The sequence below is a fragment of the Taurulus bubalis genome (genome assembly GCF_910589615.1).
Source record: "Taurulus bubalis genome assembly, chromosome: 1".
Taxonomy (NCBI): Eukaryota; Metazoa; Chordata; class Actinopteri; order Perciformes; family Cottidae; genus Taurulus; species Taurulus bubalis.
This window is the reverse complement of record NC_136589.1, coordinates 34,925,259-34,945,732: the sequence shown is the minus strand read 5'-3', so window position 1 is coordinate 34,945,732 and position 20,474 is coordinate 34,925,259. Positions and strand designations below refer to the sequence as shown.

General features: G+C 44.0%; 1 protein-coding gene across 1 annotated transcript in view; it reads left to right on the top strand.

Annotated features, from left to right (window-relative positions):
* The window catches only part of znf521 (zinc finger protein 521), a gene marked incomplete at its 5' end in the record, with an annotated part of 90,161 nt that extends 70,690 nt beyond the window's left edge, over nt 1–19,471 (top strand). Inside the window, 3 exons of the mRNA XM_079215085.1 lie at nt 816–947; nt 6,955–7,070; nt 18,055–19,471. Coding sequence (XP_079071211.1) covers nt 816–947; nt 6,955–7,070; nt 18,055–18,084 — 278 coding nt within the window. The 3' untranslated portion in view covers nt 18,085–19,471. The remainder of the gene's footprint in view (nt 1–815; nt 948–6,954; nt 7,071–18,054) is intronic.
* Between the last annotated feature and the right edge of the window lie 1,003 nt (nt 19,472–20,474).

The window sequence follows — 20,474 nt, the reverse complement described above, 5'->3', positions numbered from 1 at the left end:
ACTAGTTCGGCCCCATGGCAGAGTGTATAGGCCATTTTATTGACGCACTGGAGATGGGCAGTTCTCTGGAAGCCTGAGTCAGCAGATCGTTGTGCTGCAAACGAGTGTTCAGGTTCACAGTCTGAACGACATTTACTGCGGCCTCGGCTGAGGCAGTGCAAAGTTTGGATAGACGTGTAGGGAATTCTAATGCCAAACGGATAAACTGGGAATCTGTTGTGCTCCTGAAATAACTGTCGCATCACTGTATTAAAAATATTGACGCGTGAGCATGTCGTGAAGGAGAGTTGTTTTGGCAGCCTTGACAGTCAGTGTGTGTCCACTGGAGACATGATAAGATGATTGGGTGACATACAATAAATGTTTTTAGATTTCTATTTTTCTAAATATTCTTTTGTCCTTGCAGTAATAGTAATAGCACTTTGCACATCTGAAATGAGACTATTTAACTGTTCCTCTATTTATTTCCGATTCACCTTTCAAAGCACAAATTCCTTCATGTAGACCTCCTTCAAAATCTGTTTGCTTTTGCAGACACTAGAAACAAATGCATGTACGTTAATCAAAAAGATGACGCTCACCATGTTCAAAGTGCAAGGCCCCAGCTGGTCATCCAATTTATGCCTGATGGGAGCAGATCACACTTTTATATTATTTTCTGTCTCATAAAAATCACAGGCAGGGGCCTTTGCCACACATTTGTTGAATTCAAATGTCATGTGTAAGAAGTCAAGAAAAGAAACCTCTGCCATTCATGCTTTGCTTATTTTCCTTCTTATGATTTTCTTTGTGTTTGTGTTGTTTTTCCTCTGCAGAAGAAGGATTGAACCATGAATGCAAGCTCTGTAGTCAGTCATTCGACTCACCAGCGAAGCTTCAATGCCACCTGATTGAGCACAGCTTTGAGGGCATGGGAGGAACATTCAAGTGTCCGGTCTGCTTTACAGGTATGCATTATGTTTGTGTGGATGAGCATGGGTGTGTGTATCATGGGCTTGCAACCCAATGAACTGACAGAAAGGTAAAGTTGTTGTTTTTGTATGTACATTTTCAGAGACATTTACATTCTCAGTCTGCAAAGCTTTTCATTTCCTAGTCGTCGTCTTTTTTTCTTTTTTTTTCTTTTTGTCTAGTGTGAAAAGGCAAATGGGTTCTAAATGAGTTGGGAAAGGTCAAGCAAGCGGGTCGACTAAAGTGGAGAACAGTTTGCTGCATGTGGCTTTTTATTTAGTCAAATTGCCTCCAAATCAAGGCCAAAGAAGTGTCATGAGGTGAAAGGGGGGGAGGGAGGAGAGAGCAGGGGGGGAGATGGTGTGAACGGAGGGGAGATGGGGGGCATGGAGGAGTGGGGAAAGAAAAGGAGATGTGTTAATTGTGGATGGCAGTGGTGCTGATAGCTGTAATGATCTCATCTGTCTCTGTGCGTGGAGGTGGAAGGACCGGACTCCTCCTGAGAGGATAGCGCCCTCCTTCAGTGTCAACAGGGTTAACTATCTCTATAATGAAATCTGCAAAGTCGTTAACTTCAGCTCTTCACTCTTTCTCCCTTCTCAGCTCTTTACTCTTCCTCTCACTTTTTGGGTCCTCAGCTCATTTCCCTCTTCGGCGCCCCTCCCCCACACCCAATTAACATCATTAGCTTACATTTTGCACTTGGCTCAAATATATTTTACACATTTCTTACCTCTGCATCCACCTCGTGGCTCGGCTCCTTATTCATTTTTCTCATCTCTCTTTCTCTCCACACTCCCCTCGCGCTACTCCGCTCTACTTTTCTCATTGCTGTTTTGGCCTTATCTCTCTTTTAGCAGAAGCCTATTGATATATCCCCACCCACCCCTCACAGGGGTCTGGGCATTTAATATCCAGAGCATGCCTCCTTCATCTGAGCCTTCATTTTCCAACGCCGGCTTTGACAGACAGGTCCCCCCTCTCCCTCCGCGTCCATATCGATCACGGCGCATGAGAAAGAGGGATGCTGGGAGGGAGAGGGGAGGGGGGAGAGACAGAGTACACCCCGAGGACAGTGGTCGCAGAGCAGACAGACAGATGGGCGAAAGGCCCGTGGTGGTGGGGAAGGCAGGCTGTGGAGAGTATGTATGGACTGAAAGGCCTCCCTCTGTTGGGGATGCACGGGACAGCCAGAATGAAGTCAGAGCAAAAAGAGGAACTGAGAGTTCGCCTGACAACTGTCCTTGAATATATTGCTTCAAGTTGAGCCTGGCAGAAAGTAGAAAAAATACTTTTACAGTATGTTGCTGGACAAATGTATGTATTTTGCATTATGTGTTAGGACATATTACTGTACAGTCGTGCAGCAGCAGTATTCAGATATTTTAATTAAGTAAAAGTAGCAATGATTGAAGCATGATTAACTTCTTATGTTTAGGCACTCGCAGCACCTAGTTAAGGTTGAGGAATGATTCTCGTCTTAGATAAATGTTGCAAGACCGCGTTTATTTTTTTCATTCGTTCAAAACCACAATCTTTAATTAGCCTTAACCTTCGTGGTTTAGTTGCGTAAACCAAACCACACATGGGATTCAGGATGTGAACCCCTGGTTTGCCTTAAAAGTACCCGGAAAAACTAATTAGGGTATCATTTCTAGAAAATAGGTTCGGAGTGAAAGTATATACAGTATTATCAGCACAATGTATACTCATAAGTATGAAAATATACTAATAAAAACCAATACAATTATGTATTGCACATAATTACTTTCCATGCATATTATTTCCAAATATATATATATATATATATATATATATATATATATATATATATACGTATATATATATATATATATATACGTATATATATATATACGTTTTTTAGTTTTTTACTGAATTGCAATAAAACATAAGCATCACTTTTTTGTTGTAGCTTATTCAAAGTTGAGCTATTTTTACTGTTTGGTTGTTTAATCTAAAACAATGCATACTTTTCTATTTGATATGTTTAATCTTAATATTCAAAGTAGGAGAGACCAAGTAGAATATTTCCTTGTGAAATGTAGCGATGTAGAAGTCTAAAGTAAAGGATACACACTTCTTAATTGTTACTACTATAGTTACTTCAGGATTTTTCCAGAGCCTACTTTTTATAATTTACCATGAGGTTTCCTTTTGTAAGTGTCGTTGAGTCAGTCCATGCACAATCCCCAAAACTGTGTTTACATATTAAAAGGGTTCCTATTACAGACGCAATGAGTCAGACCATAAAAGCAAAACTTTGATCAAAGTAGGTGGTGCCAGTAATAGCGGCTGGGTCATTAAGCTCCGATTTACAAGGTTACTCTTAGTTCCCAACTCGATGCCCATGTTTTAGTTTGATCTACCCGCCGTGACCCAACAACTCTGTGGGAGGCAGGGAGTGATTGTCATTCTTTGACACACCTGATTATCCTCAATCTGCACCGAAGGGAGCGGAGAGAGAGAGAGAGGACAAACCATACCACAAAACAGACCAGAGGAAAAAGAATGGGAAAAAGTAAGTCATAGTCGGTAGATGAGGGGAGACAAAATAGAGGAGAAAAGGAGACAAAACTTGGAGGAAGCTGAGAGGGTTGCAACTGGCAAGTTTGGATGTGACATGAAAGGGGGGAAAGAGAAGGAGGAAAAGAGAACTGTGTAGGGAAGGGAGGGTAAATGGAGAGAGGTCCATAAGCCCCTGGATGATGAGAGGGAGGCTGACTCTCCCAGGACAGATTTGACAGGTTTCAGAAGTGGGGGAGCCTGCAGCTAGAAGTGTCTGCCTGCACCCTTAGGAGCGTTGGTGAGGGCTGGTGTGGAAATTGTGATTGGGAATATGTGCTTAAGACAAACAAAACAGAAGAAAGTGTGCCTGATGAAAGTCGTGTGTGTGTGTGTGTGTATGTGTGTGTGTGTGTGTGTGTGTGTGTGTGTGTGTGTGTGTGTGTGTGTGTGTGTATACACTTTTCTTTTACTTATGTCACAGCGGGAAGTACAAACTTGAAAAACTACAGGATGCAAATCCACAATAGTCTCGAGAAAACCAGAAGTTTAATTGGCTTTTTGTTCAGTTGCTGCACCACGTTCTGCTGGTCCGTGATGTTAGAATTGTGACATCTTGCATCCAAAAAACAAGATGAACATGGGCTTAGCTTGAACTCAAAACTAGTAGTTATCAGCTCATAGCTGCAAATCAACTTACACAGCCGACATGTTTTGTGTTTCCTCAGAACACTTGGATCAGCCTCTGCATTGTGAACTCTTGGATTAAGCAGAAACAAACACATGTAGGCTAGACGAATAAATAAATGAATAGGAGAAAGGGGAAAAAAGGATAAACCTTTTTTTCCCTGCCTGCACAAACAGCTTAGTATTGGTGCAGTGCAGCCTGCAGAGAGCACCACCCTGCCAAAATAAAGATGAGCCGGGGCCTGTAGTAAAGGAGACGTCTGCCATGGGCGGCCCCTGAGATCTAATCAGAGGGCTTAATATCCCCCACAGCGAGGAGACCTTGGCCCCTCAGCCCCCTCAGCCCTGACACCCCTGACGCCCAACCCGGCTCAGCGCTCTGTTCATCTCCGCTCTGCTCTGGCTCCACGGCCAACAAACTCCACAAAGTTCTCTCTCTCCCTCCCTTATTCTCTCTCATTCTCAGCAGGGAGAGACACAATGGCCAGCCACTGATCCTGTTTGGATGTGGTATTGGATTATTTCTCTCTGTCCTCATTTTAACCCTCCAGGACGACTTTCTCCTTGCAATGGGCATCGCTGTGGCATGTTTCACATGTGGCCCATGCTGCCGAATTCCAATACCATGTCCCCATGTTGCCCGTCTCAGTTTATCTCTTTATTACATGTTGCGTGCTAATTTGATGATGAAGACAAAGAAAGAGTCTTTGTTCTAACTTGGGCCACTAAGCTAATGGCTACCACGGTTTATATGAACATACACTGTGTTTTCCAATCGTCTTTATTAATCAGAAATATAACCCAAGCCTGTGAAAATGTCAAAACTGAACTATATGAATTAGCTAAAAAAGTAGCTGAGCTTCCATTAACATCTTTGCCTTGAATGTCATGAGTCCATTTAGTATTTATTGTTCTTACAGGAGACTTGTAAGTGCCATTAGTGCATTTGAGGCTCTGGCACTTTAAATCCGCTGTCATTATCCGCTTGTATAAGAATGAATGCAGAGTCATGAATTGATAAATGCATAGCTGATTAAATGTGTCTCTTACTGGAACTGGACCAGATATGCACGTAAACAGTGAGCATCAGCCAACTTGACATCTCAGTTGTGTTTGGCCCTATTTTACAGTGTTTGAAGGCCCCCCAAGTCTCAAATCCATTTTTATTTTTGCTGTATTGACTTTTTCCTCCGCTAGCCAAAGACATAATGAAGGCTTCCTGCAGCTACGGTGACCTGCCTCCATACAGTATATGCAGACAAATCGCAGCGAAAGAAAAAAGCTATTGTTTATCAGCGCATTTTGTCTTCCCGAGCATGTATTCCCCACAAAGAAAATTGTCATCGTTTTTGGAGCATAACAGAGGCACAAATGTGCATGATTGCCGAGGCCTTAACCTTGAACTGCAATGTTTTGTGGCAGACTGTAAAACCAGCCATCTATCTGGAATTATGTTTGTCGTCATATTGCTGTGGTCATTAGTTTCAGAAATGGACCATGGTGTTGTTGTTTTTTCATTAGAGGAGGTTTGTTCATTTCTGGTTAACATGCCGCCATGTTCCAGAGACAGCTGTCACCCAGGCATTAGCAGTCTGAGAGCGCCACCACAGTGTGACTGCTTTGAATCCAAACTTTTATTTCCCAGGTCAGGAGTGTGACATTCAATGAAAAACCGAGTGCGTCTCAAGTGTACGCAGCTCAATAATTAATAACCGCTCTCCCAGGTGGGCTCAAATTGGGACGCGTTAATGTTGTGGAGGCCCGCCACAGGGCTGCGGCGACCCCGAAGCCATCTCTGACAGACACCTCACCTTTCGTGGCTGTGCGTTTTTCCCTGCTCTCCTTGTGGCCCCACGGTGCATGCATTAGAGGAAAAGTTATTTTGAGCTGTAAGAAATTCAAATGAAGCCCCCCACATGCTAACTTTTTCCAGAGCATCCAGGACCTTTGAGATTAGACAGCCGTCCTTAAAGCACAAGGGTCTGGGATAACAAACGGCATGTTTGAAGTGCTCCTTGGAGAATGCAGACACACACACACACACACACACACACTCACGATATACACAATTGCCTTCCCCTTGGCTTTTCCAGTGTGGACTATGGCTTAATTAAAGCACAAATGTACGGTATATGTTTTAAGTTCCAGTGAGTTGTGTGTTTATATGATGGTAAATGTAGACTGAGTCTGCATGAATAAGTAGTGCAACATCATGAATATTTATACTGTCAATATAATTAGCGATGTAGACTAATGGAGGCCATATTTTGCACTTGAAGCCATGCCAATTTTTTCGTGGTTGTTTATTTCCTGGCTTGTTGTCCCCACTGTAGAGCTAAATAAAGAGCATCATTATTACCAAAACATTATGCATTCTCTAACTCTAGTGCCATAAATATGACCACTCTGGCTTCACAGTTAACATCTAAATTGTTCTGTTATTTTTTTTTCAATAACATAGCTCATAACAATGTTTTCTCTATCGTTGATCGTGCATTAATTTGTTTGTAATTAAGTCATTTTCCTTGCCATTTGACATACTCTGTCTTCAATTTTTATTCCGGCAGATGCAATTAGGATGTTGCCTTTGTTCCCTTAACGCAGGCTTCAAGGCTGTACTCTAATCTCTAATTTACCACAGTCAACAATAGGAAGCGAAGAGTATATGGGCCTCGTACAGTGTTTTTTTTAAATGTGTTATGTACGACACTTGAGGAAAAAAACGTCTCACTCTAACATCAATGAATTCCTTTCTCCTCTGTCCCTGGGTCTCCTCTCCTTGCATGGGAGCAGTATTCGTCCAGGCCAACAAGCTCCAGCAGCACATCTTCTCTGCACACGGTCAGGAGGATAAGATCTACGACTGCTCACAGTGCCCGCAGAAGTTCTTCTTCCAGACAGAGTTACAGGTGAGCCCCGGGCCGGCGTTTGCAAACATGGGCCACCAGCAGAAGTTGTGGTCACTAATTGCACGTGACGGCTTAACAAACACTAAACACCGCTCCTCGCCGCACTCCGGCTATCCTCTCCATCCCGGCTGGGATGAAAGCCTCAGAAGGAATTATTTCAGTCCGTTTCCAAAACTCATTTGTGATGTGCAGATATGATTTGATTTGCTTATTAGACCAGCAGAGCACTAAAATATCTGGAATTAGAGGATTAGTGGAATGTTCGTTTTTGAAGAGGTAATTACATGCAGTGCAGAGGCAAAAACACAGTTGAGTCAATATGCCTGCATCTCCCCTCCTAATCACAGAAGAGGCCTCATGGCTAAATATGAGCTTTGTCCTACGGGAGACCGTATCTGCCCTTCAACAAAGTTAGTAGTTGGACTTATGAACTCGCAACGTTAGAGAGATAATCCATTTTCTAGCAATCTTTTTCTCCGGTCCTTGGAGAAGCTGGAAAAATGAAACAGACCGTATTATATTATTTCACTGTGGTGGTGTTTTCAAGCAGCTCTGTTTTGTTTTGGGGATTATCTGCCTCACACATGGCACACTTCTCATATCCAGAATATTTTCCTATTACCTTTTGAAACTGAATCATTAAAAAATGAGTAGTCTGGAACAAAAGTGCTCCGTCCAATCACTGAAATTGTTCTTAATTCGCCTTCAAGCGCACAGAGAAAGCTAAAGCTCCTGACCTCATCCTCCAAGTACATTTATCTGAAACTTGGATTAGCGGCACAGCGTATTAGCAAGTAGTCAGAGGAAGTATCCAGGGCCTGCCTGCCCATTGATCGGCAATGATTTTCATATTGAGATTCGGGTTGTAAACATAAAGGCGTGTGTCTGCCAGGAGGAAGGTGAATGTGATCATTATCTGCTGGTCATTTGAGCACCGCAACCTGAATAAAACAGGCGGAAGGTTATTTAACAATCCTCGCACTCCACCAAACTGCCAACATGGAGGCTTTTCATTAATGCCAAGGCCTCCTATATATCACATGTTATATGTATATTCATCTCTGGTTGGTGCACAAGTGATCTCTACACAGCAAGGGTTGGTGCAGGTATCTGTAAACACTCTAACCTGGGGATGTGTTTTTTGACATATTTTGGAATGAAGGTATCTCCACCTCCCGGAGGTGTTGTTTCATGCATGATTTTTTTGTTTTACACCCTTGTGTGAAAAGAAAAGAGCAGAACATAAAAGACCTATAGCACTTTGTTGTGAAGTGGGGGGCTCCTGAAAGAAGAGCAGGAGTGAGCTCGGGGAATACGATGATCCTTACGCTCAACCTGCGCCACACTCTCAAGGCAGTCCCGGGTGAGTGCATGCTCGCACTCCCTCAAACACATATGTTGCTCATTTAGATGCGTGCATACGTGCTGTTTCTTATCACATTCATGCAGAAAAATACATGTCGTCAGTTCATTCATACCGCGACCAACTTTCTTCTTTATCTGAAGACGCAACTCCTGAACTCGGTGGATGTTAGATTTTGCCTCCTTCACTGTCTACAGTCGAGGCCCTCAGCAAACAGTGCAGGCTGGAGTCTTGTTTTTAGTTGTTGTTTGTTTGCGGTTGCCATTTCCCATGCATCACACTTCAAAATGTCTCCCTGACACGAGGCAGTCGTTTGTCAGTCTGTCTGAAGTGGAGCTGTCTTCCAGCAGCGAGAGAAGTGGAAGCTCTCCCCCTTTGCCAGGTCTTGAGTTTGGAGTTTCTCCCTAGTTCTCCCTGACACTCTGGCCCACTCACAGGCTGCCTGGGCTCCTCATCTCTAACAGTAGTCGGAGGGGTCAAAGGGCCAATGCAAGCTGGGAGAAGGAGCGGCGAGAGGGAGAGCTGCCACGGCAGGTAAAGGGAAGCAGGAACGATATTTTATTAATTTGCTGCTGAGATCCTGAAACAGACCAAAGGCTGTGACAGGTATCCAGTGCACCGCTCCACATTCTCCCCCACTGCCTCCCCCCGTGAACTCTACCCTGCGAGGGGCTAGCCAATTTTCGCCAGCCTGTCGAGATGGATGATGGGAGAGCATCCGTCTAATCAGCCCTCCTAGGACCCCCCGCCCAGCCGCCCCCCTCAGACTGGCCAGATTGACTGACTCCTGGGCCTGTGTGCCCCAGAATCCAGATTCCAAAGGAGAATAATCTCTCTTGCTCTCCCTCGCTCTCCCTCGCTCTCCCTCTTTCCTCTTTATTTCACAGACAAAAAAATATATATAAGCACTGAGATGCAGAGACCACCATTCCCCTCGAAAACTCTCCAGAGGACTCCCCTCCACCATCACATACACACTCACGCAGCCTCCACCCTGCGCATCCCTCTCCCTCACCCCATTAAAATATGGAGCAAAGTCTAGATATTTCATGAGGTGCTGATGTGGAGGGCAAGCTGGCTGGCTGTGCAGCGCTCTCTCTGACCCTCAGCTACTGCCCACCCCTTGAGTAACTCGGAGGCATGGCTTCACTACATCCTCTTTCCCAAATAAGACACTTTGGTTTGACAATTTAAAATGTATATATTGGAAAATTGAAAAGCAGCTGCCCCCTTTTGAGAAACAAATGTTGCTGGGTTCGAGCAAAGTGCATATTGCAACGTGAAACATGATAATACATTTTGCGTTGGCTTCAGTTGGATGCAGGAGTTTCTTTTTTTACAATGTGAAAGGAGCTGAGACACTGACAATGCTGCGAGTCTGGATTAATTAACCAGCTTCATTAACTGATGGGTGTGCAGTATTAGCCACAGCTTAAAGCTGACATTTCTCTGAGTGCAGTGCATTTGTGAAGAAACACACAAGTCCCGCTCCTCCAGAGAGTCCGTGTACCGGAGGGCTCTGCAATCGGAGGCTTCTCTCCCAACGATTCCAGTTCCTCCAAAGACAAGACAATGAGATTGAAGTAACACAACAGTCAAGATGACATTTTCTGTGCGAGATTCCCTCGGTTCTTTTAAGCCGGGCTCTCTTTTTTTTCTTCTTTTTTTTCCCCTCAATCATCCAATTTCATTATCATTGCTTGGAAGTGACACGAGATTGTAAGTCATGTGTTAAGTCGCGACGAAGGAGCGGGAGGACCAGGGTACCGTATTACTTCTCCCTCTCCTCAGACGCCCGCAGGACACATACCTTAATTGGAGTGTCTTTTAAAAGGATTCCTTCAAAGACAATCTGAAGCGCCCTGGCCTTAATGAGTGCTGAAAGTGACAAGAGCACATCTGCATCATGTTCTACTTCCCCACACAAATGAGATTCTCCTCTCCCCGTGTGATAGCCATTATTGCCAAGCTGTGACCAATTCCACTGTTTTAATTAAGCATATTTATAGGCTTCACGGTCACCAGGTGTAAACAACTATGCATGTCATAACGTCCGTCTAAAACAGAAAAGAGCAGGAGAAAATTAGAGATGGACAGTCGCAGCGCAGGGAGGGTGTTGGGGAGAGAGAGAGAGAGAGAGAGAGAGAGAGCTATAAAGGAAACAACTGAATGAAATGGGTTAAATGCATCCAAAGTGTGTATGTTTTTTATATTATAATGCATGGAATAACTTGAGTTTCTTCAACAGAAATATGTTAGGCCTTTCTTATCCACCTTTCCTTTTCATGAAGTCTTAAGAACGTCACTCTTCAGCATGAGGCACAGAGACCTAATTCCCCAGAAGTCTTTTCTTCTTTCTATTTTTCATGAATTTTAAAACATGCCCCCAAAAACGCCCCAACTGCCCCACGTCCCAAAAGTGTCGCACAAAAGCAAAGCCTCATGTGATTGTCCCTAAGCGGCCCTCAAACACCCCATTTTCTCAGAATATCTTGATCTGCCAAGTGTGACAGCTCTTCACGCTTTTGAAAGTTGTATATATATATTTTTTTCCTTTTATATGACAACTTGTTTTCTTCTTCATCACCCCAGGTGCTCAGAATTCTGTCACCATTTCAAAAAAGTTGCACTACAAAATAAAAGAACAATGAATTAAGGGAGAGAAGAAAAAAAACGTCTGCTTGTGAAGCGCCATCATTAATATTTAAGATTATTTATAATTATGTACAACACTGTACGCATACTGTAAATGGGGACATAAACATCCTTAGATGACTAGTGATGTATCACAATAGTGGTGTTCTAGTTTTGTAGGTGGATCAGAATTAGACAGCATGACAGACCTAATGATCCTGGGAGGATATTCTCTTTCTTTAGTGTGTGTGTGTGTGTGTGTGTGTGTGTGTGTGTGTGTGTGTGTGTGTGTGTGTGTGTGTGTGTGTGTGTGTGTGTGTACATATGTGTGCGTGCTCTATGTATTTGTCTATGTGTCTGTCTCTCCCAGGGTATGATATGTGCATGCAAACACATTGTCTGGAGGGAGACATGACAAAAACTCCCAGAAGCCTTTGAGCCGTTCTTTTTTTTCTTTTTCCTGTGTTGCACCACTGGGGAAAGTTAAATCCAAACAAAGAGGAGACGCTTGGTGTACTGTGCTAGAATCCATCACCGGATCTCTCCCTCAAACATGTCTCCTTTACTTTTCTTAGTTGACTCTTTCAGCAACTTTGATAAAATGCCATTTTAAGCGCTTCTCTGGGAAATTCACTACAGGTTTAATTTACTGCCTGTAGTGATTTGATTTTCAAGGGTCTATTATGCTGTTGATGTTAACAAAATGCAGCAGAGGCCAAAATAAACAGCATTAGAACAATTATTCCCTCTCGAATTTCAGATTCAAGCATCGCACCACCAAAGTAATTTGACTCTTCAGTTTTTTTTTTCCAAGAGGATGTTGAAATGACACTCGTCAATTAAAAGCAAATGTTCCGATTCGCTCCTCCATTTCGGTGGGAAAACATGGCCGTGCAAATCGACTCTCGCCTTCCGATAGAAGCGTGGAAATGCAGCGGAAAATGTAGTCCTCAAAAATCTCCGCATTTGTGAAGTGGCATATCAAGCAGCACAGGAGAGGGAGGGGGGCCAGGCGCTCTGTAACATCCCTAGTCAAAGTCTGTCCCCGACTGAAGTGGTTAAATGTGAGAGTAATTGTGTTTTGTTTCTGGGACTGACATGTGGAACCCCATGGACCCCATCTCCCTCCCAGTGACAGGCAGAGATCCTCCCCCCTCGCTCTGTCTAATTAGAGGATGTAGCCCAGGGCTCATGTCCCAGGAAGACCCATCCCCCTCCCAAGATGGCTCCCCTAAGAAAGCCCTTAATTGGGTTCTTTAGTCATAGTCTTCATTTAGGCTGGAAAGGCATCTGTGTGTTGCTATCACCTCAGACTACGGATTGTATCGCTCTCCAGTGTTGTTTTTTTTACCTCTCTCTTTTTTTCCCCTCCCTCTCGCTGGCCCTCTCTCTATTGCTTTCCTTCTCTCCCTCTCCCCATCTCCCACTCTCTCCTCACTTAATGAGGCCCCATAATAACACAGCAGTTGTGCAGTTGTTTTGCTACCTCAGTCAAACAGCGGGATCACTGCATAGTGTGTTTCTAGTACCATTCACTTGTCTACTTAGACAGGGTAATGAGTATCATTTGGAGCTACAAAGCACCAACCCACAAAAAGGGTGGTCCGTCATCTCCGGTTACACCTCAGAAGCATTTGGTCGGGATAGTTAGACATCTAATCAAAGCATTTCCAGCACTATGGCTGCAATATATATTTTTACAAGCGTTCAGTGCAAATATGACCGGACACAGAGTGACACACATGGAAGACATTGAAATGCATCGCTGTTGTCAACTCCGCCCGAGCCCGGTGCCGTTACTGTACGACTCCCCGGGCACCTCGCTTCAAACAAGACAGTCTGTTACCAAGGAGACCGGGCCGGTTGTGGCACAACAGTGTTTGGGGTCAACCCTCCCTACGGCCTGATAAGTGATGACTGTGGAGAATGCCAACTGCTGTATTATTTATTTATTTGATTGTGCTCTTCATTGGCTAAACTAGCCAGCAGTAAGCCTGGCCTGAGGTCAAAGCAGGAAAGGATTACTCCCTCAGTGGACTGGTCAACAGTAGGGAATGCACAAAGGGAGGACTGAGTCAATACTGGGCCGGGTTCAACACACCATTAAAGATCAAGGCAGAATGCAGCACTCTTGTCTTTCTCCACAGCAGTGTTGAGCGATAAGAAAACACTTCGCACGATGGCAGAACTTTTTACAAAATTACCCGAGACACAACGGGGTCAGTGTTGTCCATCGTTTATCTTTCAGTCACCACACAGACGTGCGTTAGCTCGAACATCCAAGTCATTTGGTTGCTTAAGTCAAACTGCAGTTTGGAACCTCAAAGAAGGACCACGGGTTCTTTGTTTTAGTACCATTTGATGACGTTCTCGTCTGCGTTAATTACATTCCTGAGTGATGACTACGGGTACGCACAGGTCTCAGTGGTTTTGTGCACGCTCCCCATGCTCCAGATGTAGCTATGCAGACTTACCGTATGTCAGCCATGCAGGGTCGGAGGAACTCGGCACAGACTGATAAGACTTTTAATCAGAGCTTCGAGGGGGATGTTTACAGTGTTTGACTGATTCTTCAAATTTTTGATTATAGATAAACTAAATAAGACAGTTTAGCCGCAGGGGTTAAAATGCACGTGCTTCACTTTTCTAATTAAATAGTTTCTTTAATGAGTAATCTTCACTGTAACTAAGACTTACTTGGCTCACATCAGCACATCCGTGCTTTACCGTTACAAGCACATGCTAGCACGTCAACAGACACAAATACATGTCTTGATTCTTTAAGTAATTATTAACGAATGCAAATAAGTTTTACTTTTGTCAGAAATGTTCAATTACAATGTTCTCAGAGAATACCCCAAATAATCTGTTCAATAGTTCCCGTTCTTCTTGTCTGACTTGTAATACCTATTTATATCCTGCACACATGAAGATCAAATACATTTTGGGTTTGTTTGTGTTTTGCCTCTGCGCCACCGAGAGGAGGCATTATATTGTCGGGTTGTCCGTCTGGTCCATTCTTGAGAACACATTTCTTCAAATTTGGTACAAAATTGACACCTGGACACCTGGACATTGACAACTGAAGACATTTTGGTGGTCAAAGGTCAAGGTCACTATGACCGTATGTCCGTTTGATTCTCATGAACACTATATCTCAGGAACGCCTTGAGCACATTTTTTTCCCATACAAAGGCATACAACCATGAGGAGGTCATTTTAGTTTTTTATTACTTTACATTAGACCGAAATACCAACCATGCCTTATGCCCAGGTCGTCAAATACAGACGCAAGGCACCCTTTTCTATCAGGTGTGAAACCAAAACTCAACATTGACTTAATTCATTACTTAATCAACTTACATAACGTACTTAGGTTACGTAACAAACTTTTCCGTCTGCTTTTATTCACTGTTAGCTCATGCCCTCATTTTAATTCTGGTGACATTTCTATGCAATAAATGATTATTATAAGAAATTATTAGAATTTAAAGGTACAGCTCCTGGAATTTGAGGGATGCGTAGTATGACAAATTCTGCTCCACGCTTGTGTAAAGTGCACGCTGCTTTGTTTGCTAGAGGTGCCTTGAAAAGGCCATGGCTTAAAAAGTCGTTACTGCTCACTCAGCTCTCTAACCACTCGATAAAGCCTAGGTTTAATGTTACATGCTGGATAACACCAGGTAAAAGGGCAGACGCAATGTAGGCTACTTAACATGTGCTTTGCAGGTATTAACATCACGCTAATCAAACATTGTTAGCTTGCGATTAGGATTTACGTCTTCTCTCTGTGATGTCGGACAATGTGGAGATTGCCTTTAATGCAGCGAGATCACATGAAAGAGAGGATGTGTGTTAGTTCGCTGGACTTCCTTTGCAGAGCTGATGTAAGAGATGCACCTCTGTTGCCTCAGCGGAGGCCGGGTGCTATCGATGGAGACCAGAGCAATGGGGAGCGACATAAAGAATGATTAGTTAATAAATCAACTCCCCAGCCAACATGCTCTGTCTCACTCTCTGCTCTTCCCCAAACCTTCCCCGTTTTTTCTCAACCTCTCCCTGTCTGCAGCAGTGTTAAATTCCTAAGACATGTTGCACCTGTTTGCATGAGTACACAAGACCCCTGCCGGATGTTCCCCCTCCTCTCCCACTACCCCTGAGGGCGTTGCAGTGGGGTGATGTAATCAGATGAAAGTGGTGGTTTTAACAGTGGCACAGAGCCGATGAGAAAATAGGAGAGGAGGAGGAGGAGGAGGCTCGCTCCGAGCCAATGCAGCCAGCCTTCATAAGGGAGAAGCTGGTGCGCATTATTGATCAGAGCAAAATTTAATTTAGTGGAGAATTGACTGCTATGGTTTACCTGAACACTGCTGCTAACTGGGCCCTGCAGCCAGCCTGTGTGGCCAGCAGGTGGTTGAAAGGATCGAGAAGGAGATTAAGGGTTGGAAAGTAGGGAAGGAAATGGATGATAAGAGGAATGGCAGAGTTTCAGGGGGAATCGGGTGGCATTGAAGGAGGGAGTTAGGATGAGAGCTAAAAGGCTTAATGGAGGGCATCTAATCCTAAATTGCCGTGATTCTGGTGTGACACCATTAGTGACATTCCCCTTGCCGGGGCAGTGGACATATTGGTCATCTTATTGCACAAGATCTGAATTAGCTGTTTCACATTGGATTTGACATTTGTGTTTGGGTACTGTCAGTATTTAACTTATACAGCGCCACCGTCGATGCAGAGGCACTTGAAAAACTTGACAAGAATGAAGATTGGAAAGTGAATCCCCCCCCCCCCCACCCTCCCTTTCACCCTCCATTCTCATACACAGAACAGTTAAACAGTTTATAGGTACACTGCGGAGTTTAGTATCCACAGAGATAAAGGTATCAGTTTCATCTTCTTTTAAGGTTTCCCCCCCCCCCCCCGTCTTTTTCCTCTATTTCCCTTCAGTCTGCATGGCTGCCACAGCCACTGAAGTCGTTTAACACCGTCCTTGAGAAAGCCCTCAGTGAGAAAACTCCTGGCATGTTTAAGGAAAAGGTAGAATGCAGTGTGTGTCAGACAGAGCTGGGACATGCAGAGGGGGGAGCCATTCCCCAGAGGGGTTATTTTCCCCTCTAATAGCTGTTACGAGCCCTACATTATATCCAAGGAGCTACGTTCCTTTGGGGTCCACAGACACACACACACACACACACACACACACACCTAGACGCACTGACACACTCGCACAAAGGCATGCACACTCAGTTGAGCACAATTTCCCTCTCTCTATTTCTCTCTCTTCCACACACACACACACATACACACACACACACGGGCACACACACTCAGTCCTAGCCGCTTTGCTCTCCTCGTGTCAATATCCTGCCATTTGAAGTCACGTACTGCAGGGGCTTCTGGGAGTCGCCGAGGAGCCAGGCTGACGGGTAATGGGCCGCATTCATTAATAAGGTTGCCGTGCTCCTGTCCCTCCTCAGCAACGCCAAGGATGTCTTCACCGGGGGGTAGGGAGTTGGTAGAGTGTGAGGAGGGGGAGGAGGTGAGGTGGGGAGAGCGAAGAGAGAGAGAGAGTGTCCCGTGGGGAGTCTCCTCCCAGACTCACTTAAAGGAGCTTTATTTCAGCATAAGAGGAGAGCGGGAAGCAGAGGAGCTGTCCGGGGCTGCCTCTTAAAAAAAAAAAAAAAAAAGGGAGAGCAGGGCCCAGGCGAGCCACGCTAACCCTTACAGGGGTCACACTCCTGCTCCCCCGTCAAACAGCTTATTACCCCACCTGTCGGGAAGTAATCGCCCTAGCTGAAAGGAAAGCTGTCGAGGTGTTTAAATGCTGTATATGGAGGCAGCTGAAAGGGTAAAGAGGGAAGGAATGAATGCAAGGGGGGGCTAATAGTCGTCTCCTAGAACTGCCCGAGGGATTCTGCACCAACAGGACTGAAGATGACTGCTTTGGTAAACCTTCTCTCTGAGGTTGCAGTAATCATTTTAGATCGTCTCTCCCTCACCACCTTATTTTTCAAACTAGTTTAGCCGTAAAAAAAAAAAGTCATTTCACATGCTTGTGCACTTAATTCTGTGCTCATGTGCAGGACAAAATGTATGTGTGCGCTGGGGTGTGTGCGTGTATTTGTGCACGCATGCGAGGCTGATGACTCTGTGACAGGTGTGTCTAGTCCATGCCAGTTTAGAGAGTCCAAGGCCGTGTTTTAAACAGAGCGCAGCAAGTGGGGCATGTAGTTTGCATTAAAGGGATTAGCAGTCACTTCAAAAGATGACCTGGATTCAGCCCACCAGGGACACCAGTTACACACCCCCTGGTCCACACTCCCTTTAAAGAACCTGGCACAGCTGCCCCACTACAACCACTCTCAACGGCCTGTGTGTGTGCCTGCATATATTTGGGAGATATAACAAAACAGAGTGATATTGTCAGCTTGTTATCCCGTTGTAGTGAATTGTGCACCGTTACATATTTACCAAAATGTGGAGGATCAAATCGTCAACGGCCTCACCTGCACATGAAGTATTTCTCAACTCTCTTTTTCCTGCACTGTACATTTACAGCACATTCGATGAATGTAGGCGCAAGATCCAAAGATAATGTTCCATCAGGTGTGCCAGTGTCTTGTTATGGATTTGTCTCCATGCACACAGTCTTTGATCTGGAGGCAGGTTTTCTGACGAGTGCGATGTTATCTGTCAGTGGTCTTGTGCCTTTGTGTTAGACCCCAACTAAACTTTGCTTCATCCCAAACTGCTATTGATCCACACAGGTTTGACTCCTGTGCAAGTTAATTGGTTAATAATGAAGGCCTAACGATGACGTCGTTGAAATGTCAAGATAATCACAAGTACTTGGTCAATCATGACATTTGAAATATATTTCTATAGAAAATGCCCAATGTCCTTTTTAATGAAAGGGAAGGAAACGGAAGGATGCATTTGTTGGATGTGATCATAATGTCTCCCCTGTTTCTTTCTGTGTCCTTGCAGAACCACTCGTTGACTCAGCACAGCAGCTAACATGGCAGAGATCAGCGCCATGGCCAAGAACAAGGATCACATGACGCAGAAAATAATGTCTGACCGCCAATTACCATCAGTGCAGTTTCCCACTGACTGTCTTGCACTGAACTTTCGGTTCAGTTTCACCACAAGGAACCATGCCGCAGCAAGAAAAAAGAAAGGCAAAGAAAATAAAAGGAAGAGGGGGAAAGAACATAAAAGAACCCTCTCCGTTCTTTACTAACCATTATTTCAAAAATAAAAAAGCCAACTTGTTTGTACATAGAATTCTTCATGTGTTGCTTAACTAAAGCTATATTGCAATCGTATACAGTATTTGCCAATGTACAGTTCAAAATGTTTGTCCGAAAAAAAGATAAGGGAGGGAAAAAATATATCAATGACATTGTCAATCAGGCCAGATGAGACCCAACCAGTTGTGTAAAGGAGAAACAGGGTGCCACCCAGAGCGTAGGAAGCTGTAGGAGCCAGCAAGTGTTGTTAAGAGGACTCTTTTCATCAGCGTCACTCCTACTGCGCAGTTTGTCACTCTGTATCCGAACATGGTCAATCATTATGGGGTAGAAAAGCTTGATTCACCAGCAGAGGCTGAGATCTTGTCCGTGTGTCATAACATGGCTGCCAGAGGACCAGCTGAGAACGGCGCTGCCTGCGCTGGAGTTCAGATGAGAGGAGGAAAAAAAAAAAAAGAAAGAGAGAGAGTGAGAGAAAAACAACACAGAGAACAGAAAAACAGGACAGGATGCTGATATATGCAAACGCAGTGACACAGATTTGGAAAAGGCTAGTTCCTCTGGTTGGCTCGTGAACAGAGGCGTGAAGTTCCCATGTGGCTCTCAGAGCATGGGGAAATCTCCAGCCCACTGACTCAACCTGTACATTTCTGTTGTCAATGTTTACTGCTCGTTGAAGCCTGGAGATTACTGGAATATTTTTTTCTTTATGTTTTGTTATCTATACATATTTTTTTTGCAATAGGGGAGTAAATCCATTTGGATTTGGGGTCATTAAGACTGAACATAATTTCAGTCTGTTTATGGGGATAAAGCGTGGTTACTAAACTCCGTCCCTGGCTCTCCTGGAGAGTGCCCAAGTACTCCTCTTGTTTCTTTGCATCGTCCCATTGCTCTCTGCTCAAGCTGGAAGCCACTGAGACAGCATACGAAACTTTAAACCATTCTGTTATGTAAATTTTTTGCATTCATTGAACCTGAGATGCACTTTTGTATAAAACTTTAATGTTTTGACATTTTGATTGAGAGTTGTTCGTACACAGTTTACAGGAAATCACCATCTCCTGCAGCAAAAGGACAGTTATCTCCGATCTTATTAAAATGTATTGTACAAATATGGAGTTCTGTATTTGGCAGACCTCATTTTTTTGTGTTGCACATGTGATGGAAATATTAAAAACTGTATGAGGAAATGGCTTCATTGTCCCTTCATTATCGACATAAAATACTTGTGTATCCGAGTGTTTATGTCTGTGAACACAATTAACCCGTCAGACAAGACCTATGATGGCAACAACACGACCGTCATCAAAAGTGTACACCGCTTTTTTCATTGTATCAAATTGCATCCTATTTTCCCTCACTCCCTCGTGGCTCTCGCTAACAAACATCTGAGCATCTTAAGGGAGGTCTGTGTTATTAATGACTCCATTACCCATCACCCTGTGCGGTCCCATTCTACACACCCTTGTGCCGGGTCTATTTAGGGAGTCTCCAGCACTCCGGGAGACCGCGGAAAAGATTCTTCTGCCTTCGCCGGATGGGACGAAACCCATGCAACAACATCTGTCTGTCTCAGCAAATGATTCATCAATGGTGACACGCGAGCAGCATAACATTTGTCGAAGCTTTCAGCCTTGTTTTTAAAAGGCTGAGCGCTGTAGCTCATTGTAACTAGGTTATACTGTGAGTAACAAATGACCGTGGACTCGATCTTTATTTTAAATACACAGAAGACACTGCATTTTATGAGTGCATAATACCGTATATTGTATGCAAATTAAAACACATTTAGATTACTCAGAGAAAAACTGTAATTTTCCTATTTTTATGTGCAGAGCATTTATACAAACATTTAAATGTGACCCCTCTGGATTATATTATAGAACATTTGTCACAGAAAATAATCTGTGTCAGTTTATTACATTTTCTAATTTCAAGCGTAACATCAAAATAGGCATGTTGCCTGTCATCTATTATCTTTTATTACATTACTATAATGAAGGAATGGACTGGGCCTCTTACATTGACAGACTTCCACAGTGGAGACGCAAACCCTCGTCCAAAGCGGAGATGGTATGGCCCAACATTAACTGTCATTCTGAATTCAAGCTGGGCATCCATTAAACAACTTTGCTAGCACCTCCGCGTGCC